Source organism: Microcaecilia unicolor, chromosome 11 (genome assembly GCF_901765095.1).
Source record: "Microcaecilia unicolor chromosome 11, aMicUni1.1, whole genome shotgun sequence".
Lineage (NCBI taxonomy): Eukaryota > Metazoa > Chordata > Amphibia > Gymnophiona > Siphonopidae > Microcaecilia > Microcaecilia unicolor.
In genome coordinates, this window is record NC_044041.1 from 206027574 (window position 1) to 206052892 (window position 25319).

At 47.1% G+C, this 25319-nt stretch overlaps 1 protein-coding gene across 4 annotated transcripts in view; it reads right to left on the bottom strand.

Moving 5' to 3' along the window:
* LOC115479511 (collagen alpha-1(XVI) chain-like) overlaps positions 1-25319 on the bottom strand; it is a 136160-nt gene that overhangs the window by 69018 nt on the left and 41823 nt on the right. For all 4 annotated transcript variants that reach the window (XM_030217456.1, XM_030217455.1, XM_030217454.1 and 1 more), the window contains exons 9-18: positions 22223-22261; positions 21871-21915; positions 13645-13680; positions 8941-8967; positions 8789-8851; positions 7989-8030; positions 4966-5010; positions 3324-3368; positions 1712-1774; positions 506-550 (exon numbers count right to left, since the gene is read on the bottom strand). In XM_030217456.1, coding sequence (XP_030073316.1) covers positions 506-550; positions 1712-1774; positions 3324-3368; positions 4966-5010; positions 7989-8030; positions 8789-8851; positions 8941-8967; positions 13645-13680; positions 21871-21915; positions 22223-22261 — 450 coding nt within the window. The remainder of the gene's footprint in view (positions 1-505; positions 551-1711; positions 1775-3323; positions 3369-4965; positions 5011-7988; positions 8031-8788; positions 8852-8940; positions 8968-13644; positions 13681-21870; positions 21916-22222; positions 22262-25319) is intronic.

Below are 25319 nucleotides of genomic sequence, written 5' to 3' on the forward strand. Positions count from 1 at the left end.
TTGAGCCCTATCCCCCTTCCTCCCAATTACACCTCCCCCCTCATGATGCCCAATGTACAAAGACCCCCCCCTCCTCCCAATGTCTGCCGAATAAAAGCCCCCTCTCAATGTCCCCACGGGGTAGCAAAAGATTTTAAAAACTGAGATACAATAAATCAGGAAGTAACATTTAGATTTATAAACCTAAAAAATTAAAGCAGATATAACCCATCTATTTACCATTAGAAAAAAAAAAGATATATTTTCAAAGGTTTCCAAAAAGCAAAACGAAGATTAGTTATTGAACAAAGCTGTTTTGGTAAACTATTCCAAAGACGACGGGCAGAAAATAGAAAAGATCTAGAAAAAAAAAGTCCTTTAAAGCGAATACCTTTAATAGATGAAAAACCTTAACCAAGCAAAATTATTTAAAATCTTAAAACGTCCTAAAAAAAATAACAGGTTCTATATAAAGATTTAAAATACAGAATGCATTGCCTTGCGGAAGCTGCAGGGTTACACTTGCCTTGTGTCCCTTTGGTCCTAGTACACAAATCTCTCCTGGTCGGCCCTATTCAGAGAAGAGAAGAGCTAAATTGAGATTAATAATCCACAGGACAGGAAGAGCTGGAGGCAGGAACTTTCATACAGAAATAAATCACTTAAAGCACAGCCATGTTTCATCCCTAGGCTGCATCAGGGGTAAAAACCAGGGGCGGACTGACCTTGGGAGAACAGGGCAGTGCCCGAAGGCCCACAGCAGTAGAGGTCTGTTCTCCCCTAGCTCCCATCTAACCACTTTTGATAGGTGGTTAGGGGCACAGGACCCTTATTGCCTAAGGACCCAGATCACTGTCTGTACCAGGGGAATAGCCAGACCTCGAGGTGTGAGGGGGCCAGAGCCCAAAGTGGGGGGGGCACATTTTGGTCCGCTGTCCCACCACCACCCCCCCCAATGTCGCTGCCTTGCTGCGCCCCACTCACTACGTTGGCTGGCGGGGATCCCCAACCCCCACCAGCTGAAGCATCGCCACCGCCGCACATACTAAAACGAGCGTGCTGGACCATGAGGGGAAGAGAGAGCAGGGCAGGCAATGCGGCAGTACCGGAGACCGGCACTGGATGAAGGCTTCAGCTGGCGCGGGTTGGCAAGCTCCGCCAGCTAAACCAAGCGTCCAGAGCCAATTTGGGGGGCCAGGCCCCCCCTTGGCCCCCCTATAGCTACGCCACTGGTTGGTCCACCCCTGGGTAAAACACAAACAGTAGCTAACATGAGGAAAATAATATCAGCAGGGCAGGTGCCAATTATTACACCTGGCATCTGGAAACCAAACAAAATGGAACGTTACCAGCAGATGGGATAAAGGTTACCAATTTGGAGCCTGGCAATAGGTTATCCACAGTTAATGAGAACTCAAAGAGAGTATGATGACCTCTCACATCTGCAGATGATATCATTTACCTCATTTTAGCTACAGTTTCTGTGTTACGCCTGATGCAGCCTGAGCACAAAACATGGCCCATGATGCAATAATATATTGAGACGATGGGGGGAGGGGGGGGGGAAGGAAAAAGGATGGGGAAAGAGGAACCACAGAGAGACACCAGAGAGGGTGAAAGAGGGAGGGAAAGGTCTGGTATCTAGCTGGACAGGAGGGCAGACAGATATCATTAATTTACATACAATAAATCTCATCTACATATGAAGCAATAGAAATGACTGAATCCTTACATGCCGTCCTGGGGTGCCAGGCTTCCCATGCACTCCTTCGTCTCCCTTTTCACCTTTCTGGCCCTTTAAGATATAAACAGCAAAATGTCAATGAAAAATTTATTAAAATGCAGAGACAGATGTTAAATGTTGCTCTCACATAGCATCACACACACAGACACACAACCCGCCTCTAACTCACGACTTTCATCCTACAGTAACAGTGATCGCTGCATTTACATGAAAAGTAGGTGTGAGTTGAGGGCAGGTTGACACAGTGCTTCTGCCATTTTTAACATTTATGCACTGGACCAATCCGTACATCCACAGGCAGGATAACCTGAATTGTAGCTCACCTCAAGCTATATCCAAATGAATAAATAAACTGGTCAGCTGGTAAGTCAGAATGGAGATCATCCACACCTCTACCAAAGTCAACCCCAGCCTTGATAAGGGTTCGGTCATTTCCGTAGCATCAGGTCGAGTTCCTGATTCAGGCGTACAGTATGTATCGTTTGTCCATGCTGAGACACCACAACAGCCAGAGAAAAGGTTCGTCCGTGTTTACTTTCAATGTTTCCCCTTAACTATGTCCCCATGTGCTTTAAACATGGAGTCAAAGCCAGCAGAAATCCTGGTCCCGCTATTCAAAGTGAGTTCTGCGTTTACCTGTGCACAGTAAATATATTACCTGCTTAACTTATACAGATAAAATTGGACCATTTAACTTGCTAAATGTGCCAATTTTACCTGTATGAAAGAAGCTGACTTCAGGGCAGGGTAACGGCAGTGCGAGCGCATGTACGTTTCCCCTAAATTCCATAACGGAAAAGGGAAAGGGATGGGATTTCATACACTGCCTTTCTGTGCTTACAATCAAAGCAGTTTATGTATTACATACAGGTAATTATTGTGTACCTGGGGCAATGGAGGGTTACATAAGTGACTCGTTCAGAGTCAGGAGGAGCTGCAGTGGGAACTGAACCCACTGCACTAGCCATTAGGCTCCTCCCCCGCTTACAGGCCCAATTTTACACTTAGCGTGCAAAGTTACAGAATAAGGTCAGTTATATGATAATAATAAGCTGCTAATTGGAACTGATTACCAATTATTGGTATAAGTGGGCTAATTAGCAGTGACAGGCACAATAGCTGTTAGTTGGGTTTCTGCAAATTGTGCGTGAAACTGTGAAGGGGGGTGTGGGCCTGGGAGGGACATGGGCGGGTCAGGGGTGTGGCTAGCATTTATGTGCGTGGGTCATGTGAGCATTTACAAGTCTCGGAGCTGGCGTAGGTGCTGCGCAGAAAGTGGACTTCCGTGTGTATTACACAACTGCAATTAAGCACACAACTGCTCATCTAGGACTCGCCCTTAGTATTCATCGTCCTACAGCTGAACCTTAGGTGATCCGTGGAGAATTTACCCCCTCGGTGGTGACAATAGATAAATTATGCTTTTAAAGCTAGGCTTCTACCCCTATTCAGCCGTGCTAGTGATGCAGATATCTGGAAAAAGCTAACCGTAGCTGCTGGCTGGCCCCTTTGAATATGTGGAAGGATGGGGGGGTCACCCTTAGCAGACACCCTCCCTCACAGACCTGCTCCACTGAAAATTGGGGAAAGCGAGTCTCACCTTTTGTCCTAATGGTCCTTCAGGCCCGGGGATTCCTGTCAGTCCCTGCAGGTGGAAAGAAAAAGAGCGGATTTGTTTCATTCGCTTAGGGCCTGTGTGGCTGCTGCATATCTGTATTCAGTGATGAACTGTATATACAAGATGAAACTGCAGGAAGGTACCATGGGCCGATATTCAGACTGGCTAACTCCAGCGGTCGGCGCTGAACCCGGATATTCAAATGCTGGGCAGTTTCCGGTGACCGGCATCGAAAATCCAGCTTATTTCTGGCCGGTTTAATGATAGGTTATCTTTAAAACCAGCCAAAGATATCCCACACTTTCACACGGTCAAATATGGCTGCTAAATCGGGTTTTAAATATCAAAAGATAGGCAGTTATATCGGACGATATAACCGGCTATCTGCTAGCCGGTTATCCCCCCACTGAATATCGGCGGATAGCAGGTTAAGCGCTATTTAACCCGTCAGCAACCGTTCTGGCCGGTTAACTAGTGCTGAATATTGGAGGAGGGGCATGTCTTTAGTCCTTAAAGGTTCATTTTCATGAACAATGTACAGAAACATACAATACAGACAACGTTAAAAAATAAAAACGATTAATTTTCAAAGCCATGGGGTAAAGGCCTCAGCTTCCCCCTCCTTTAGCTATTCCTCAGATATCTGGAGAAGGCGTTTGGCTGATTCTGCTGGGTGACTCGAGATGCATTACGGACTGACTGCCATTTTAATGTTTGGGAGGGTCCACGGCAGTATTTTTGTCCAATGGGACTCTGCCGTCTTGTCTTCTTTAGATCGTCAGGGTAAGGTAGAATTGTTTCTGATAATTCAGGCTCAAGGGATCAAATTAGACAGGCTTTGAGACTTTAAATGAATGAAGTTCAGGTGTAAAACGTGGCTTAGATAAAAATCTGGGAGAATCGCAGCGGGGGGGGGGGGGAGGGGGGGAGGGGGGTGCTCAGCTCTCCTAGATCGCTGTTGCTCCGTGCACTGAATATGTTGAAAAGATTTTTCAAGAGCACCTTCAACCAGGGAACTCCGTCTTCTCAAGGGAAAGGACTTGGAGGGTAGTGGACCCTGTGCAACGAAGCTTCCGATGGTCTAGAACTGACTGATTTCTTGCAAAATTCTAATCTTTCGGGTGCTGCTGATACTCAGACCGGTGTCTCCTCTCCTAACTCTATCTGGGCACTTGTCCAGTTAGTGGTTTGACAGTCACCACTAGCCAGGTAATTCCAGGACTCTGCCCGGACTCTGCATTGACTGCCCAGGCATCAACCGGACAGTGTCCACGTGGTCTGTGTTGATTTTCCTTGGCACTATCCGGTTAATTACCACGGAAAATCAGCAGGAGAGCTGGGCAGCACCATTTAACTTAGCCCAATGGTTTTTTTTTAAGTGTCTCGTGGGGCAGCTTGCATATTTTTGGTTGCTGAATGGAGGCCAATCTTCAGCCATGTAACTACTTAATTGCTTGGGCAAATTCCTTTGAAAATCCCCCCCCCCCTCCCCCCACACATGTGCCTCAGAAGACTTGTCTATGTCAGATAAATATGACTAAACCAAGAGAACTGTTAGGAAAACTGAAATCAAAGCAGTCTGCCTCCCCCTCCCATCCCCCTCTACCAGAACAGGAATACTTACTACATCTCCTGGGTCCCCCTTCTCGCCCTTCACACCTTCCGCACACTTAAAAAAAAATAAGAAACAGATCATGAGAAATGAGCCCAAGTGTCAGCTCCCCACTGCCCCCAGCCCACTGGACAGTCTGGACATTTGCATAAAGGGAAAGGGGATGGGATTTGATATTCTCTTTCTGTGGTTACATTCAAAGCGGTTTACATATATTCAGGTACTTGTTTGTACCAGGGGCAATGGAGGGTTAAGTGACTTGCCCAGAGTCACAAGGAGCTGCAGTGGGAATAGACCCACTTCCCCAGGATCAAAGTCTGCTGCACTTACCACTAGGCTACTCTTCCACTCATTCTACCAATAAAAGCCAACCTCATCAGTGATGTCACAATGGCTTAAAGTCCATTGCACTAACCACTAGGCTACTCCTCCACTCATTCCACCAATAAGAGCCAACCTCATCAGTGATGTCACAATGGCTTGATTGCCTGATACTTGGCTCACTTCTGATATTGTGATGTCATAAGGGAAAGGGGAACTGGGACTTCACATACAGCCTTTCTGAGGTTTTATTTGCAACTACATTCAAAGCAGTTTACATATATTCAGGTACTTATGTTGTACCAGGGGCAATGGAGGGTTAAGTGACTTGCCCAGAGTCACAAGGAGCTGCAGTGGGAATTGAACTCAGTTCCCCAGAAAGAAGACAAAAGACTTAACCCCTGTCCCTCTTTATCACAGCCTTATTGTTTTACCTTTTTCTTAAATTAAAATTGCCAAATCTTTTTGTTCTGTGCACAGCTACAGACAAAATGAAGCTTAGCATGGATACAGTTCCTCCCTCTCCCCACCTCAGCTCTAGACAATTGTCCCCAATATTTGCAGTTGCTGTTGCTTTAAAACATCATTTCCAGTGATACCAGGATGTTCATCACCAGTTTGTACCCAGACGCCAGTGCTGAATGCAGTTATCGGATACCACAAGTATATACAGTGCCTGTACCCAGGTAACTGTCCAGGAAGGTAGAACGACTATATTAGCCATGTTCTGCCTTGGCTCTGTCCCCAGACCACGCCAGAGCTCTGGGGGGATCAGTGAAGATCACAGCTGACTCAGCTGAGCAGCACTTATCCTTCATGGATAACCGGGCCCTGAAACTTTATTATATACTCAAACCGTGGAAGGCAGCCGGGCTTCCTCCGTCAGTCAGTGATGAGCCCAGTCCAGTGATCGGCACTGAATATCCGGGTTTATTTAGGCTGGTTTAAACTTAAACAGCCAAGTCAATATTTGGTTAAGTTTATAGTTTATGTATTTATTTATTTGATACATTTGTATCCCGCATTTTCCCACCTTTTTGCAGGTTCAATGTGGCTTACATAGAGGCATTCGCCTTCTCCGGCATAGAAACAGATAGAAGGAGTTAATGTGGTCGGATAGGGTTCATGTGTTATAGACACACTGGAGAATTACAAGGGGAAGAGTTATATATAGTCTGTTACAAGCTTTGGTTTCGTTGAGTTGTGGAGTATAGGCACTTAAGTTGGATCGGTGGGGTATGCCTTTTTGAACAGGTAGGTTTTTACTGATTTCCAGAAGTTTAGGTGGTCGTACGTTGTTTTCATGGCTTTTGGTAGTGCATTCCAGTGTTGTGTGCTTATGTAGGAGAAATTGGATCCATAAGTAGATTTGTATTTGAGACCTTTGCAGATTGGGTAGTGGAGATTTAGGTAAGTTCGTGTTGATCTGGTTGCGTTTCTTGTTGGTAGACCTATGAGTTCTGTCATATATCCCGGGACTTCACTGTAGATAATTTTATGGACCAGGGTGCAGATTTTGAAAGCAATACATTCTTTGATTGGTAGACAATGTAGTTTTTCTCGGAGGGGTTTGGCGCTTTCGAATCGTGTTTCACCAAATATAAGCCTGGCTGCTGTGTTTTGGGCGGTTTGTAGTTTCTTAATGAGTTGTTCTTTGCATCCCGCGTAGAGTCCATTGCAGTAGTCTGCATGGCTTAGTACCATTGATTGTACCAAGCTGCGAAATATTTTCCTCAGGAAGTATGGTTTCACACGTTTGAGTTTCCACATTGAATGGAACATTTTCTCGGTTATAGAGTTAACTTGCTCTCAAGTGTGAGGTTACGGTCGATAGTAATGCCGAGGATTTTCAGGCTGTCTAAGATAGGGAGGGTGTAGTTTGGTATGCTTATATTTGTGGGTTTGTATGTATTGTATTGCGATGAGAGGATGAGGCAGTGTGTTTTGTCAGTATTGATATGTGCCATAGATAGTCCTAATTTGGCTGCCAAACCATTAGCTGGCGATGGACTGAATATTAGCAGATAGTTGACTGTATTGCGTGACTAAAGCACTAACCAGCAATATTCAGCAGGAGGTATTAGCCATCTGTCTCCCATTGAGCATTGCCGGATAGCAGGAGCCATTCCTGGCCAGTTAAATGGTTTTAAATATGGTGGGGAGAGGGGATTGTCTCTGTCTTAACTGTGTATTTTATTTCCTTCCCAATATTGAGCCCACCGTGATCAGCGAATTGAAAGGCGCTGAGTGTCACGGGCTGAATCTGATCTGGATGTTCACGTCTGGGTCCAATCTGGGATTTTGGCATTTAATATCTGGGTCACTGGTGCACACCAGAAGTTATCCGGGTCCCAGTTGAAATTCGAATCAGTGCCCGGATGACAGGCCGGATAAACTTTGGATAATTTTTCTGCTGTCCTAACTGTATTTAAGCAACACTGAAAATCGCTGTTAACCAGGTGCCCTGGATCTGCCTCGGGACTGTCCCAGCCCTAAGCGGAGAGTGCGGTGGCTGTCAGAGCACATTTCGGGAAGCATTAACTGGTTTGGTGTCACTGGTTATGTGGTCTCGGGCCAACTGGTGGGATTCAATCCTGTAGGAGCCCTTTGAAACCTGCTTTGCCGGCCTGTCTGAAAGGTGGCACCTGAAATGAATAAAGATAACCATAAGCTCTACGGAGCAAGGACCTGCCTCTTACAGTATTAGGACTGACCTGAAGGGGGCCCTCGGGAGATGTCCGGACACAGTCTGCTCCCTGCAGCAGAAAGGGAATAAAATATCAAAAACTATTAGAACCAGGAGACCCCTGGATACAGCTAATGCAATAAACTAATCACAATCAATCAATAAAGACTAGACATTCCCATATCACATTTTAGCCCCAAACCCAAAACATTCTCTTTCCTCTCTTTGGGGATAATCTTTAATGGTCTGCATGCACAGAAAACTTGTGAATGCTTTGACGAATTTTCCAAATGAAAATGTGCATGCACTTCTTTGAAAATGACCCATTTACAATCAATGCTTCTTACTTCAGGGCTAATTTACATTCAAAATTTCAAATGTAGACGTGTAAATTCAACCCCAACCCTGAGGAAGTCTCCCCCCACTTTGGGTGAAGTGATATTAGTACAGGCTGTGAACGTGCAACTTTTCCCATATATTGGGTGGATACTTTCCACCGGTAAAGAAATGCTTTTGGGATTTTCCCATTCCATAGCTAATCTGGACTGAAGAGAAAAGGGGGTGGTACTGAGTTGTAAATTTCATGCAAATCTGTTGTGTTTCTGGGCTGACCTACATTTGAAATCCAAAGCTTGCTTTGCAGATCTCCCTAAATGCTCAGCTATACAGTATAACCGATTCGTTGTTCACAGTTATTAAAAGGTCATGGATTTGATAAAGGGTCATGATCATTTTCATTAAATTCCCCTGGTAATGATGTCACAGTATAAATCAAACACCAGGCTATTTCTCACTTAGCACTGGACAGAGATTATGTCTCTCACTCACCCGGTCTCCTTTCTCCCCCTTAATTCCATAGGCTCCTGCTTGTCCTCTCTCACCTTTTGTACCCTAAAAAATTAACAAGACGGCATTGGTTTAGCAGACTGTCATGCAACTTGCTCATGAGGGAGGAACCACCAGAGTGAGAAGAAACTTACCCGTGGGCCTGGAGGGCCGAGTGTAACCTGAGGACACAAAGACAACGGGATTAGATTTTATAAAAGGGAAAAAAATGGGTCAATGAATGCTCCAAGGACATAAGGATGATGATGTGGGACATGCACTTTCCACCTGAGCACAAGTAAAAGACTGTGACGGTCTCTTCTGAGACCGTGTGGGACATTCCAAGATCAGGAATCACCCCTGAGCAGATATGGCTTTGTGAACATCATTTCAGCATATCCTGAAGTGCCCCCAGTACTACCACCTGTGGGCTGCTCTTTATACCTGTGTGGCAGGAGGACGAAAGAGAGAGAGAGAGAGAGAGCAGAAGGAAACTGTCCTTGTTAGTCTCAGTTGTGAGTTGCAGAGAAACTGGACTCTAGAGAGCAAAGAGATTTGATTGAGAACAGAAGACGGCATGATGTCAAAAAGATGAAGCCACTTAGGATAGTCTACATTCCCCTTCCTTCCCTGCGCAGCTATTGTTCTGCGTACACTCAAAATAAAGCGAACAAACCTATGAGCTGCTGTATCCACGTTGTCGTTATTTAATCTCACTCATATTTTCAAACATGCCAGCAGCTTGTACACAGAGAAAGAATAATAACGGAATAACTTTTCATAGGTGGACTAGTGATTTGATATAAATCGTAATCACTGTGTCGTTTGGAGGGGCTGGCTATATTCACGCAGAAATTTTTTTCTCCTGGTAAAGGGCCACTAAAACAGACATCATGTTATGAGAATCAGGTGCTCAACATTCAGAGTTTATTTATTTACTGATTTATGGCAGTTATATCCCACATTAAACATGAATTATGTTGAAACCTGAGTGCATTTAAAATCTTTTTTTTTTTCCAATGCCTAGGTCAAAAGAGAAAGATGGTTTGTTGGAACTTGCTTCTTTTGTTTTGTGGAATAAAATGGTATATTATAAAAATGCACTTAATATTACTTATTACTACTATTTAAAAGAAAGATATTAAATAATGAGGGCAGAGCTACCTTCATACAGAAGTCCAAACAGAATAATCCATTTGTACAAAAGAGATGAGGTAAAGATGCGATTTCATGTGCCCCAATGAAAGCAAAGTTTAATTCTACTTTCAATCTTTATAACACTAGGCTTCCCAAGGCAGATTACAACAACAGTTAAGATGAACCCATCAGTGCACAGGATCTCCTCACTGAAATTTGGCCATATATTGAACAGAGTAGAAAAATGAGCACAAAATACAGCCTTTGCTGTTTTAATCAGCTACAATAAAGCTTGAATCTGTTTTAGTGATATTCAGTTTTGATTTCATGATATTTATATTTACAGATGGGAACCTTTCAAATAAATTAAAAAGCTGTCAAATAAGTAAAAAATAAAAAAATAAAACAACTTTTGTCCTCCACCTTTTAAGGCACTGCCTATCCAACTGGAGCAGCTTTTGACTTTTTACGGATGGACCAGGCATAGGCAGTCCATAATCTTTTCCTATTGCTTTCAATAGCGTTTGCTATTGTTTTGGGTGTACTTGTGACTCCGCCTACTGGCTTCAACCCATATAATGGGCTAGATAGTCTCATACCATCTCCTTTTCTCAATCTAACCTACTTGGTAGACAGCACAGCAGCAAAGCAGAAATCCAGGTATTCAGTGGAGACCAGACAAAGTCAAAGGGTGTTCTTGCCGGGTATTTGTGACCTGGATTGGCCACTGTTGGAAACAAGATGCTGGGCTCGATTGGTCTTTCCCAGTATGGCAATACTTATGTACTGGATTCCAACATCTTCCAGATCCAATGGCCCTCTCCATTGCTCTTTTGTTACAGAGCAACTCGGCACCCTCCAATGCCCTGTACCCAGAGCCCAGCTAGTATTCCTAAAAAAGTAGAGCTTCAATGCTAACTAAGACCACCAAGAGACAGGAAGTGGTGGATTCTGAGAACAGGTTTCCCTTCTCAGAATTAACACTTTACTTACCACAAGCACTACTACAGAGAAGGGTGCACAAAGTGGCGGTGCGTTCCCACCCTTTAGGAGGCTCTTTCAACGGCCCCCCAAATCCCCCCAGATGATATAAAAAATGCTGAAATTTCAGAGAATACTAGCTGTTTCTAGAACTTATTCTACTCATAAGTCCAGGTCAGACCATAGCGCTCCATTTTCCTACCATTTGTGGTTGATCCTCTCCTGTTCAGTAAATAGACGCTAATGGAGGTGTGCAAATCTTTTTCATGTATATTCATTAGGAATATTCTGAAGACTTGACCCTTTGGGAGCCCTTGAGGCCTGGGAGTGAATTCCCTGTTTCTCTACCATCTGTGATCAGGGCCCATTGACTTTCCTCAGTCTCCTGTCTGGTTTCCATTCCCATGAACCCCCCCACTTCCCTCCCATCAAGGGGTCCAAAACCATGGATTCTCAGCTGCTCCCTTCCAATTTGCTTTCTAGATCCTTTGTCTCCCTGCTGGGTGCAGAGATACACATACCACAAGGATGAAGAATTTGGTGGGTGGGGGGGGGGGGGTCATAGTTTTTATTTGGTCAAAAGAAACAATCTTAAAATAAAGAGAGACTGCATGACTACAGACAACTCAAGAGATTCCAAGGGGAAAAAAAAAAAAGAGTTGCCCTACTGATTCAGACTAAAGGTCCATCTAGCCCAGTATCCTGTTTCTAGTCCAGGTCATAAGTACCTGACAGAAGTCACAAAAAGTAGCAAGATTCCATAATTGCAAAGAGTAGCAAGGTTCCGGAACCCCAAAGAATAACAAGATTCCAGAACCTCAAAGAGATTCCAGAATCTGAATGAGTTGCAAGATTCTAGAACCCCGAAGAGTAACAAGATTCCATGCCACCAAGCGGAGAGGATTTTTTTTACTAATATACAGAGAGACTGAGGGGAGAGAGAAGGTGCCAGAAAAAAGGAAGAGAAGCAGAGAGAAAGTAAGAGGAAGCATGAAGAAATGATGACAGAAAGAGAGAGGCTGAAGTAATGAAATTGAGAGAAGATGAGAGAGAAGTAAAGAAAGAGATGTAACAGCAGAGAGAGAGAGGGTGGGGGGGGGGGGGGGAAGTGAAGAGAAGACGATGGCAGAGAAGTGATGAGAGAGAGGTAAGAGCAGAAAAAGAGAGAGAGACCCCCAACAAGCTGAAGTGTGCAGTCTCCTCAGGAGAATAGGGACACAATACAATATCATTTCTTGTATTCTGCAATAATCAAAAATCTGTTCTTTGCAGAGTAACAATAAGAACATAGAAACATAGTAGATGACGGCAGAAAAAGACCTGCACGGTCCATCTAGTCTGCCCAAGATAAACTCATATGTGTATACCTTACCTTGATTTGTACCTGTCCTTTTCAGGGCACAGACCGTATAAGGCTGCCCAGCAGTATTTCCCGCCTCCCAACCACCAGTCCCGCCTCCCATCACCGGCTCTGGCACAGACCCCGTATAAGTCTGCCCTCCCCTATCCTAGCCTCTCAACCACCAACCCCTCTTCCCCCTGCCACCCAATTTCAGCTAAGCTAAAAACCTAGTATTACAGGAAAGTGCAAGATCACTTACGAGTTACACTAACTTCTCAACTAACAACTAACATAATGCCGTGAACGCTGTCATCCTACAAATTTCTGAAATAAATAAGTTTTCAGTTTTATTTTTCAAAATCTGATTGAATATCGACCCCCAATGCTTCCATATCGAATAGTTTACCAACAGATATTAAAGATTGTAGCCAGTGATTTAACCAGCCAGAAATGACTCCTGGTCGGCTACATCGCTTGTTCGGTGCGATCTGCTAACTTTCAGCAGTATTTACTTGGTTAGTGCTGCGGAAAATAACCAGTTGGCGATGAACGGAAAAACGGCTATTTTGGGAACAATTCCAGGGGAGGAGTCGACACTTGGCTAATTAAGAACCTATATTCAGCACTTAACCGGCATAAAAGTCAGTCCTATCTTTATGTGGTAAAGTGCTGAATATCTCACTTAACCAGCTGTGCGTTAGCCAGCTCCGGAAACCCAAATATTTCATGTTGATTCTTGGATCTAGCCTGGCAGCAAATTTCCAGGTTTAACGCAGGCTGAATATCAGTCCCCTAAAGTTTAATACATTTTTGTATTTCACCCTTTTACTGCTGGGAAAGCTGGAAGAAAATATTAATATATGACCCATATATTTTGGGACATGACCATAGAAGATCTTATGAATTAGACAATAAAGTTTAAAAAAGTGACTCCTGACTCTATAGGAAAGCAGTGCAATTTTTGTAATGGGAGGGGGGGGGGGGACCCTGTCGAATTTACAAGCGTCACATAAAAGACGGAGTGCTGTGTTCTGAAGGGTTTGTAACCACTTCCACGCTCTCTCCATAAAAACTAGCATATAAAACATGACAATAATCTAATTGAGAATAAAAGTCTGAACAAGCAACTTAAAATGATTACAATCAAGAAATTTGTGAATCTGGAGTAACTGTCTCAATCTCGTAAGCACCTTCTTGGTCATTGAATTATCCTGTTCATCTCAAATCAGTGAGTGCTCAAAGATTACAGCTAAAATTCTTACTGCAGATGGGATCAGTCATCTCCCCCCTCCCCGGCTTCCAAGGGCCCTGGATGAACACATGCATAACACCCCCCCCCCACCCCACTCATTCCCTTCAGCAACCTTCTCACAAAGGCCAAAGACAGCTCCAGACTTACATTAGCATCTGATGTCCTGAATGCACAGGAAGGACACTGGAAGAAAACGAACAATGGTAAGATACTTCCCAAAGAGGAAAAAATGAAGGAAGAGCAGGAAGGGGGTGGGGGGGATCATGAAGAGGCAGCAAGTTTACAGAAAGATGAAATATAAAATGCCAATACTGGTCTTATGGATTGGAGAACAGGCCTACTGGTTAGAGCAACAGACATACCAAGACTCATGTGTCATGTGAACAGAGGCAGCTTAACCATTGGACCAGATGAGGCTCTGGCCCAGGGCACCAATGATTAAAGGTACCAAAACACCCAGCCTCTGACTTCACCTGGTCTACTGGTTAAGCCTTTCTTCCCCTCTTCCTCCTGGGCTGGTGTCTCCCCTTCTCTCTTCCCCCTCTCTGCAGGCCCGGCACTACTCTCTTACCTCTTTCACTCCCCCGTGGCCTGTAAAGTTTACGTCGGTCGCTGGCAGCACATCCACTTGGTAAAATCTATATGGAAAAAGCTCTCAAGGCTGCAGCCCGTAGATGCAGTGGGTGCTTGAATATTGTATCCAGGGAGGGGTAATCTGGATGGTTCGTTTGCACCCCCTTCTTCCTCCTTAGCAAGTCACAAGGGGACACAGTTATTCACACTGTTACCCTATGCAGCTCCTCCTCTTCCTCTTCAGAGGTGTCCTGATTACAGAGGAAGAATGCTCCGTGGCAAAGGAACAGCCGAGGGACCCATTTCCTACCATTGCACCGAACCCCAGGAAACTGAGAGTTACTAACCAAGAGGAGGGAGCTGATGGGACCTCAGGGAGGGCATGGAAAAGAACTTATGGAAACAGGGGAGAGAAGAAAGAGAAATCCAAGGGAGGTGGAGATGAACAGAACGTTGGTGAGTGAGTGAGGAAGGAACAGAAGAAGAATCATCTTTTAGGGGGATGAAGTGGAAGATGTAGAGGAACTTAAGGGAGGGAAATGGGAGCCAGGAAAGACCCTGAGATAATACAGAAAGAATGGAAGAGGGAAGTGGAGACCAAGCTGAAGGAGCAGAAGGGAAGACAAGAGTGATTGGGAAAAGAGCAGGAAAATAATGTCCACCCTCACCTTCACTGCCTCTGACTTTCAAAATCCAAGATTTGGTAACATGTGCCACGTGTAAAATTCAGGTGTATTTCCTCTTCTGTGCACCAGTCCGAATCACTGCTCATTTGTGTGCGCAGGAGAGTCCAGCATGATGCGGTGCTTTGTTCTTACTGAAATCAGAACCAGACCTCTGTGCAGGACTGGATCGTCCTGATCAGGTTGACCCGGGTGAAGTGCTGATCTTAACTTCCATGGTCAGGATCGGCGGCAGCCCAACAGCTGCATCAAATTCTCCAGCACTTCCTGGTCTGTCCACAGCGTGGCAGTGAGGAGCAACAGCCTGCATAAAACTAAGCCAGCCCAGATCCTGGGATGAGAGAATACAGGCAACCCTTCCAACAAAGACTGTGTAAGCGACCCAAAACACAATGGCACAGAGCTCCTGCAGATGCCCAGCAAAATATGGAGAGACAGTTGGGGTCCCTGAACTGAGAGTCTCCAGCCTCCCATCATAGGAATTTCTGCTCCTTTATGCTTTCCTGCTGCTCGAGAGGCAGTAAATGATGCCCTTCTGAAGTTCCAGGTGTCCGTCATCACCAGGACATGTGAAGCCCATAAGGACTTCCACCACCTGCCTCGCCTATCCCATTGGCGGTCCCCTCTCACCCCCTGCAGCGTGGGGGAGGTTCCACACAGAGAAACACAGAGCCTGATGGCAGCTAAGAACCAGGAGGCCCCCCCCCCTGTCTCTGCTTAATTAATGCACGCTATTAGCTTCAATCATGGGAGTATTTCTGCCGGAGGATTGTGCCTGGGCAGAAGTTGCTTGACAGGTCCAGACTGTCAAAAAAAAAAGCTTGCACCTATCAAACATATGGATGCATATGCCTGCCTCCACTGTAGGCAAATCAATCTCATGCATATTCATTGTGGATATCCTGAAAACGTGACTGGCAAGGGGGCACTTCAGGACTGACTTGGGAAACACTGGCATAGCCCGTGTGTGGCTGTCTCATTCTGCTGCCCATGGAGAACATCCTTTGCTACACAGTAACATAGTAGATGACGGCAGAAAAAGACCTGCACGGTCCATCCAGTCTGCCCAACAAGATAAACTCATATGTGCTACTTTTTGTGTATACCTTACCTTGATTTGTACCTGTCCTTTTCAGGGCACAGACCGTATAAGTCTGCCCAGCACTATCCCTGCCTCCCAACCACCAGCCCTGCCTCCCACCACCGGCTCCGCCACCCAATCTCGGCTAAGCTTCTGAGGATCCCTTCCTTCCGAACAGGATTCCTTTATGTTTATCCCATGCATTTTTGAATTCCGTTACCGTTTTCCTCTCCACCACCTCCAGTGGGAGGGCATTCCAAGCATTCACCACTCTCTCCGTGAAAAAATACTTCCTGACATTTTTCTTGAGTCTGCCCCCCTTCAATCTCATTTCATGTGCTCTAATTCTCCCTGTGCAACTTTGATGAACCTCAAACCCTCAGATTCTAAACACCAAACAAAGGCTCCAGCCCAGAGTTAAAAAGGCACCTAAGCATCCCATGGAAGGTCCTGGTGTAGGTTGCAGGTGGGGTGGAAGCAGAGGCAGGGGGAGGGGGCACATTTTGACCTGCCTCCCCGCTGCCACAACGTCACTTACCTTGGCTGGCAGGGGTGCCCAACCTCACCAGCTGAAGCATTTCTCCATCGATGCTTTGCTTACATTGCCTGCCCTGCTTCCCCTCACATTGTGCATGCTTGATTTTGATGAAATTGAGCATGTGCGACGTGTCGCACATGCTCAGTTTCACTAAAACCACACATGCACATGATGAAAGGGAAGCATGGCAGGCTATGTAAGGAGAGCAGCGCTGGAGAAAGGCCAAAACCAGGGGCCCTGGATCCATTTTTTTTGGGGGGGGGGGGGCCAGGATCCCATGGCTTCCTATAGCTATGCCACTGGGTGGAAGACACACTGCTTCTGTGTTGTGCTCCTGTGGGTGTGGCTGAGGTGGGTGGGTGATGGGTGCAAGCTCTGTGGTGCGCTCCTTGCAGTGTAGACGGGTGGGTGGGTACATGGGTGATGGGTGGAAGAGACACTGTGTCTGTGAGGTGCTCCTTGCTCTATTCTATTTTACTGTTCTGCAGTGCCGTAGCGAGGGCTAATGGCACCCGGGGCGGGTCGCCGCTGCGCACCCCCCAGGGTGCAGCATGGCGCGACTCCCCCCCCCCCCTCTGTGGCGCACCCCCCTGGAGCGCATTCTTACCTGTGGGAGGGCCGATCCGCCCCGAGTGCACGTCACTCGGAGCTGTGTCGGCCCCGCTGGTTCCCTGCTCCCTCTGCCCCAGAACCAAGGTTGCCAGGTGGGCGGTTTTACCGCCCAATTGAGCGGGTTTTCGCCAGCGGTGGCGGGAAACTTTCGCCAGCGGCAGCGGGAAACGTTCACCGGCCGCGGGATGCGGTTTTTTGGGCGGTTTTCCCATCGCCGCTGTGTGAGTTCGGCGTTTTTTTCCGGGGCTTCTATGGTCCAATTCGGTCCAACAGAAGCTTTTCCAGGGCTTCTATTGGTCCAAATTGGACCAATAGAAGCCTTTCAGGGGCGGGGTTGACGTCAGGGATGACATAGGGGGCGGGGCTAGTGACGTGGAGGTGGGGTTAGTGACGCGGGGGGGTTCGGTGATGCGGAAGACGGGGATTGGCTACGGGCAGTTTTTGGGCGGGTTTACGGCTGTTTCGGGCTGGGAAAATTTTTCCTAGCTGGCAACCCTGCCCGGAACAGGAAGTAACCTGTTCCGGGGCAGAGAGAGCAGGGAACCAGCGGGGCCGGCACCCCCCGAGCGTGTGCACCCGGGGCGGACCGCTCCTCCCGCCCCCCTTCCTACGCCACTGCTGTTCTGACTTATGACGAAATCTTTTCCGCGTTCTCCGCTGATGGTATTTTATTAGCCTTTATTCTCTTCACTTTTTGCAGAGTTCTTTCTTCTCTCTTTTCTCCGGAAGATCTGTGAAGCCCTGAGATCACATGGGTTTTCCATACATTCCCCAGCACATGAGGGGGAGGGAAGGGGGGGGGGGGGTGAGCACAGTCTAAGCTCTGTGTGTAGCATTTGCAATGCTTTTCAACCACAGCTCACTGAACATCTGTGACTTGGTGCTCACAGGGAGTTTTTTATTTAATGGCAAACATGTGCCCTGTACAAGTCCATTGAACATTATTAAATATATATATGTTTTGGTGGGGGAGGGGTTTGCCGGGTTCTTGAAGCCTGGATTGGCCGCTGTCAGAGACAGGATGCTGGGCTTGATGGACCCTTGGTCTTTTCCCAGTATGGCGGTGCTTATTGTGTTCGGTTTTGGAGGCCGTAATCTTGCTAAGGATGTGAAAAGACTTGAAGCAGTCCAAAGAAAAGCGATGAAAATGGTATGGAGTTTGCATTGCAAGACGTACGAGGAGAGACTTGATGAACTGAGGATATATACCCTGGAGGAAAGGAGAAACAGGGGTGATATGATGCAGACATTCAAACAGTGGCGTAGCCACAGGTGGGCCTGGGTGGGCCAGGGCCCGTCCACTTAGGGTTCAGGCCCACCCAACAGTAGGACGCGTTTAGCAGTAGCTGTTGGGGATCCCAAGCTCCACCAGCAGAAGACTTCCCCCTGATGGTAACGAAAACGCTACTCTCCATGATACCGGCACCTGCGCATGCTCAGTTTTCAGCGCATGCCTGCTGCAGACTGCCAAGGTGGATAGAAGCGTTTTCCCACCAGCTGAGATATTTTTTTTGGGGGGGGGGTGGGGAGAAGACTTGGTGCCCACCCACTTCTTGCCTAGGCCCACCCAAAATCTGTTGTCTGGCTACGCCCCTGCAGTCAAATATTTGAAAGGTATTAATCCGCAAACGAAACTTTTCCAGAGACGGGAAGGCGGTAGAACTAGAGGACATGAATTGAGGTTGACGGGGGGCAGACTCAGGACTAATGTCAGCAAGTATTTTTTCACGGAGAGGGTGGTGGATATGTGGAATGCCCTCCCGTGGGAGGCGGTGGAGATGAAAACGGTAAAGGAATTCAAACATGCGTGGGATAAACACAAAGAAATCCTGTTTAGAAGGAACGGATGCGAAGAAACTTAGCGGAGATTAGGTGGCAACACCAGTAATTGGGAAGCAAAGCCAGTGCTGGGCAGATTTCTACAATCTGTGCCCTGATCATGGCTGAAGAGATTTGGATGGGTCGAAGTGGAGCTTTTCAGGGCTTCGATGACAACTTCTGAACTTTTAGAACAAGGACACTGCTGGGCAAACTTCTACGGTCTATGCCCTGAAAATGGCAAGAGCATATCAAGGTCAGGTATACATATGAAGTATCACTTCATACCATATGCAATGAGTTTAACTTGTTGGGCAGACTGGATGGACCATACATGTCTTTATCTGCCGTCATCTACTATGTTACTATATATGTTACGATGCAATGAGTTTAACTTGTTGGGCAGACTGGATGGACCATACATGTTTTTATCTGCCGTCATCTACTATGTTACTATATATGTTACGATATTTTGCTGGCGTTAACTGCACAGAACACTTCCAGCCACCATTATGATGTCTCAGGGTTTTGAATGAGTGGGGAAGTGAAATAATCTGGAAAATGATTTAGTCACCTGTGGCTCCCTTTTTCCACAGGAGGAGGGACTAACAAAATCCTGAGAAACCAGGATCGCAGGAAGCCTGGGAAAAACAGCTGTACTGGTCACTAATCACACACTCCCAACCCCTTCCTTACATAATAATAATATCCACCCCCTCCCAAAACACTGTTGCCCCTGTCTCAGGACTGACAGCACCAGCTATAACCCCCCTCCCCAACTCACACATGCTGTAATTGACTAAACAGCCCCAAAAGCATTTGAACCAGTGTGTTTTTACTAGCAAAAAAGGTGCCTGTACTCAAATTCCAGGCCACCCTTCAGGGGTGGGGTGATCACTGAGGGACCCACCCCACAATAGCCAGGCCCCCTGCAACCAGTCACAGAATCTATGACAAGGCAGAACTGGTGTGTAGAGCCTGAGCTCTTTCATGAAAACTTGGGGACCATGGGTCAATTGTAGCAGACAGTGGAAAAGGTGCCAGTACTCAGTACCCCCGAGTACCCCCTCAAAAAAAAAAAGCCCTGATTTGAACCGATAACCAAAATGCGCTGTGCAGAAGTTAACATTTCGAAATGATAAAAAGCTGCCTGGGTGTGGGAGATAAACGCTCCTGTTTTAAAATACAGTTTTATTCTCTTCCTCACCCCCCCCCCCCCCCTTTCTTTCCTACCGCCCTTTCAAGTTCAGGAAACTTTCTTGGCATGTCGTTATGTAAATGGGTTGCAAAAAAAAAAAAAAAAACTAAAGCAGTTAAAATTAAAAAAAAAAAGATCAAATATATCATGATAACACAAACAACACAGAAAGCAGAGCAAAACCAGTTTCAGGCTTCTCCTCTCCCATTCCCCTCCTCTGCTACAGGGATCCCTGGCAGCCGCTGCCTCTGGATCGCAGCCCAGATGCTTGGATGCAAAGCTTTAGAGCAGAGCAGAGGAAGGAGAAAGGACTTAGAGCTGGCAGGATGCCACACGGTGTCTATTGCATTCACCTCATTCACCCAGTCAGCTCACGGGCAGTAACTGCTGTCGATATGTAGCTCGTTCATGGCATACGTGGGGGGTGAGACCCGCAATTGGAAATGCAGCCAGCTCATGGTACATGCGGGGGTGAGAAACAGCTCCCAAGAATTTTCCTTTCCAAATTCACCCACCAGCTCTCTGGACTACATCAGCCAAACAGCTTCATCTGGTGATTCCTCTGGGTTTTTACCTGAATATCCTGCTGGTAGTAGTTAGTTTAAGCCCCTCACATGCTGATACAAAACCAGAAACACACAAAGGAGCCAGTATGCAAAGCAGCTGTTATCAGCCAGTAGCCACTTACCTATCCAACGGAGATTCAATGACATTATCTGAATATCGCTGCAGAATATCCTCACGGACAGTCTAGGCATGACCAGATTACTGCCACTGATTCTGCATACAGACTGGCTCAGAAACTACCTGATAACTGCCACTGAATCTCTTTACCGACCACCTCGGCATGACCTGATTACGGCCACTAAATCTCCAGAACAACCTGATAACACCTCAGCATGACCTGATTACGGCCACTAAATCTCTTTACGGACCACCTCGGCATGACCTGATTAGGGCCACTAAATCTCCAGAACAACCTGATAACTGCCACTGAATCTCTTTACGGACCACCTCAGCATGACCTGATTGCGGCCACTAAATCTCCAGAACGACCTGATAACTGCCACTGAATCTCTTTATGGACCAGCTCGACATGACCTGATTGCGGCCACTAAATCGCCAGAACAACCTGATAACTGCCACTGAATCTCTTTACGGACCACCTCAGCATGACCTGATTGCGGCCACTAAATCTCCAGAATAACCTGATAACTGCCACTGAATCTCTTTACGGACCAGCTCGGCATGACCTGATTGCGGCCACTAAATCGCCAGAACAACCTGATAACTGCCACTGAATCTCTTTACGGACCACCTCAGCATGACCTGATTGCGGCCACTAAATCTCCAGAATAACCTGATAACTGCCACTGAATCTCTTTACGGACCAGCTCGGCATGACCTGATTGCGGCCACTAAATCTCCAGAATAACCTGATAACTGCCACTGAATCTCTTTACGGACCACCTCAGCATGACCTGATTACGGCCACTAAATCTCCAGAACAGCCTGATAACTGCCACTGAATCTCTTTACGGACCACCTCCGCATGACCTGATTGCGGCCACTAAATCGCCAGAATAACCTGATAACTGCCACTGAATCTCTTTACGGACCACCTCAGCATGACCTGATTACGGCCACTAAATCTCCAGAACAACCTGATTCCTTCCACTGAATCTCCTTACAGACCAGCTCGGCATGACCTGATTACTGCTGAATACTTTGAAGATGCTGAATATAGGCCCTTCACATGCACACATGTACTGTGGTGATGTACACATGAAGGACATACTTATACATGCTACTTACAGCATTATATTATTATCCAGGTTGCAAATACCACATGCACGAAAAAGTTGCTTACCTCATCAGCTGGCATTCCCTGCAGACCTGGGGGCCCAGTGTAGCCCTGTCCAATCAAGAAAAAAAGAGCAGGAGGAAAACGCTGCATCTCTGCCCCTCCTCCGCATCACAGGCTGGTTTTACATGCAAAGACTTAGCAGAGAGCTAACTGTCCAAAGCAGTTACCCATTCCAAGAAGCCTTTTCTCCTTCCAAGCCCTGTGGCCAGAAATTCCCTCCCACCAAACGACATCTCTAGCTGTTCCCTCCCTCCCACTATGAGATTATGTGAGCAGAACCACTTTGGGCTTCCTGACCCTTGGTAGGGTTCCTAAGACATTCTCCCACCCTCCATAGCCAGAGCATCTGACTTACCGCCGCTCTCCTGTCTCCTTTCGTCTTCCCAGGTCCAGTCTAAGGAGAGAGAACATAGAAAGGTCGTCACACATACATGTAGCATCATCACGTGTGACCAGAGACACGCTTGAAACCTTTCTCCACTTGCACCTGTGTTTATTTTTTCACTTTGAGAACATATATATATATATATAGTTGGTCCACATGCTCAGCATATGAACACAGACCAGTGGTGGCCCTACCATTAGTCCACCTGAGGTCCCCACGCTCCAGGAGTGACACTCTCCCCTCCCTCCTCAGCCCTTTACCTTATTTGTTTCTTTTCCAAAAGGCAGCAGTGGCAGAGATTCCCATAGGCTGCCCTGCCCAGTGGCGTAGCCACAGGTGGGCCTGGGTGGGCCAGGGCCCACCCACTTTGGACTCAGGCCCATCCAAAATTGTGACAACCTTGCCAGCTGAACATTTTCTCTTCTTGGGCAGCCAGCAGCACTTTCCTTGAGCTGACGCTGAGACCAGCCCTTCTGTACATCCTCTCAAGTATTTAATATTTGGGGTTTGTGGGCAAGGAGGGGTGGGGAGAGGAGCAAACCAGAGGGGGGCCAGGGGGGCAAATTCCATGCCCATCCACCTTAGGCTCAGGCCCACCCAAAATTGCCCATCTGGCTACGCCCCTGGCCCTGCCACAGGCACCAGTCTCTTCTCCCACTGCAGCCCACCTCGACATAACTTCCTGTTTCCTCAGAGGTGGGATGCAGTAACGAAGGGCAGCCTATGGGAATCGCTGCCGCATTTTGGGGAAAGAAATAAGGTAAACGCAGGGAAGGGGGGAGATGCTAGACCAGGCGCAGGGTGGGAGCAGCTGGTACCTCAACCCCGCCTCAGGTGGTAGATTGCCTTGAACCGCCCTAACACAGCAGACACAGCACTAATGAGGGCAGATGCCTGGCATCTCTGACACAGATACTCCCAGGGATTATGTTTGCTGATTGACTCCCTGGCAGCCTCTCTATATGAGCTGTAAGCCCCAGCCTCACTCCTCAAAACCACATGTGTGGAAAAAGTGAGCAGAGAATCAATGGGACTCTGTTCTCCAGTACCAGCGAGACAGAGAGAGAGAAAGAGAACAGAGAACGACCTCATTCCAGCAGCAAAGAGAGAGAGAGAGACTCCTTAGTGCAGCATCAGAGAGACATTGCAGCACCTCATTAATAGTGAGAGACAGCAGTTTATTGATAGCTCCTGATCAACAGCAAGAGACATCCCCTCCTTATAGCATCACAAAGATGGTGCCTCATTACAGCACCACAGCCTGTAGAGGGGGGAATAAGAGAGACCCCCCTGTTCTCAGACAGAGGCCTTTTAGAGCTGGTTTTGGATGCATTCTCTCTCTCTTTCTCTCTTTCTCTCTCTCTCTCTCTCTCTCTCTCTCTCTCTCTCTCTCTCTCTCTCTGCAGTACTGGCCTCAGTCTGCCTCTAGCCCAGGCACTGTTTCTATTCAGTGCTATGTGGGTGGCAGGAGCCAAGGCACAGAGGAGTTACCAGTGACTGCTGGGTCCTGCAGTACTCAGGAGCTCATGCTGGAGAACCTTCTAGCAGAGCTTTGGGGTTTGTTCCCCTGCATGGAGCCAAAATCACTCACACGTTCCAGCTGCAGTTCATACACATAATCTTAAGTGAATCACATTTTTCTCCAAGAAGAGTAACATTAGAATTTTGTGGGGTGACATCACTCTGGAGCCCCCTGAGGGGAAGGAGATCAGACAGAAACAGATCAGATTCTGCCTGCCATAGAGCAGAAGACAAGCCCCAGCCAGTCTAGCAAAAAGACTGCCCCAGGACCGATAAGACCTCAGAGCTTCCCCTGCTGTGTGTGGGACAGAGACAGGAGAGGAAGGGCAGCGTCACCACCAGGCAGAAACTCCCTATGTCCAGCATAGTCCAACCAGGTGACCGAGGTTGGGGTTCAGACTGTATTTCACGGAACCTTGAGCTTCACTCCCAGGCCTGCCAACAGGTCACAGTAACACACGGGCTAATGTCACCATTTCATGGGCAGCGTCTGGGCACAACATGGACAGGGCTAGCTCTGCATTTCTGACAGTCTCATGCTGATGCATTATGGGACCAGCAGCACCAATTTCAGTGGGTAGAATCAGGGACTACAAACTGGGTATCTCTGCCATGGTCAGACGTCACAAAGGCGCCCAAAACCTTTCAACTTGAGGTAGGTAGAGGCTGCTATGAGAGAAACAGCCCTGTGCTAAAATGTTTCTTCATTTCTATTCCTTGCAGAGCTGGGTGGAGACAGGAAAGGTCTGAAGATACCAAGGGGGAACAATTTTTAAAGCAGGAGATTTTGATCCCACAGCCCAACCCAGCTGATGCTGCTCCGCCCCCACTCCAGTTCCTTTGACAGGACTGTGCCACCCCCCCCCCCCCCCCCCCCCCCCCACACACACACACACACGGCTTCAGATCTCTCAGCAAAACTTCCTGCTTGTGTCCCCTGTGAGATCCGGAGCTGCTTGTGGTTGACACACAGGCAGTGAAAAAGCTGAACTGTGGTGCCCCGATTTCTCACATTTCGCAGGAGATTCCTGATTTTGGGTGGGACACGGCCCTCCGAGACATGGGTCTCCTGCTCAGTTCCAGAGACTCCGACACACCACAGGGGGTCCTGCTAGAACCTGCATATGCCCTGACCCACTTCTATTAGCGAGGCTTATCGAAGCATCAGAGGGGGAACAGGCAAGAGAGAGGATCCCTCATGTACAGTACAGCTCCTCATCGAAAGAATGACCCTTCTGCCGTATAGTGAAGAGCCGGCAGGGCGACGTGATCCTGAGCCCAGCTGTGTCCAGAATAAGTTCTCTTTTTGAAACAAAGTTGTCTCATCTTGTTTCAAAATAAATTGCCACAAAATTCATGTTTATTTCATGGTGGTTCACTTTTAGCTCGCACTGCTGTCTACAAATTATGGACATTACTTGAAAATTGTGAGCAGTACAACAGAAACAAACAAAATTACATGACCCCCCCCCCCCCCTCCCCACCACCACAAAAAAAAATGACAATTGTATCATACAAGTTTGCCAGGGTAGATTAAGCTGTCTGA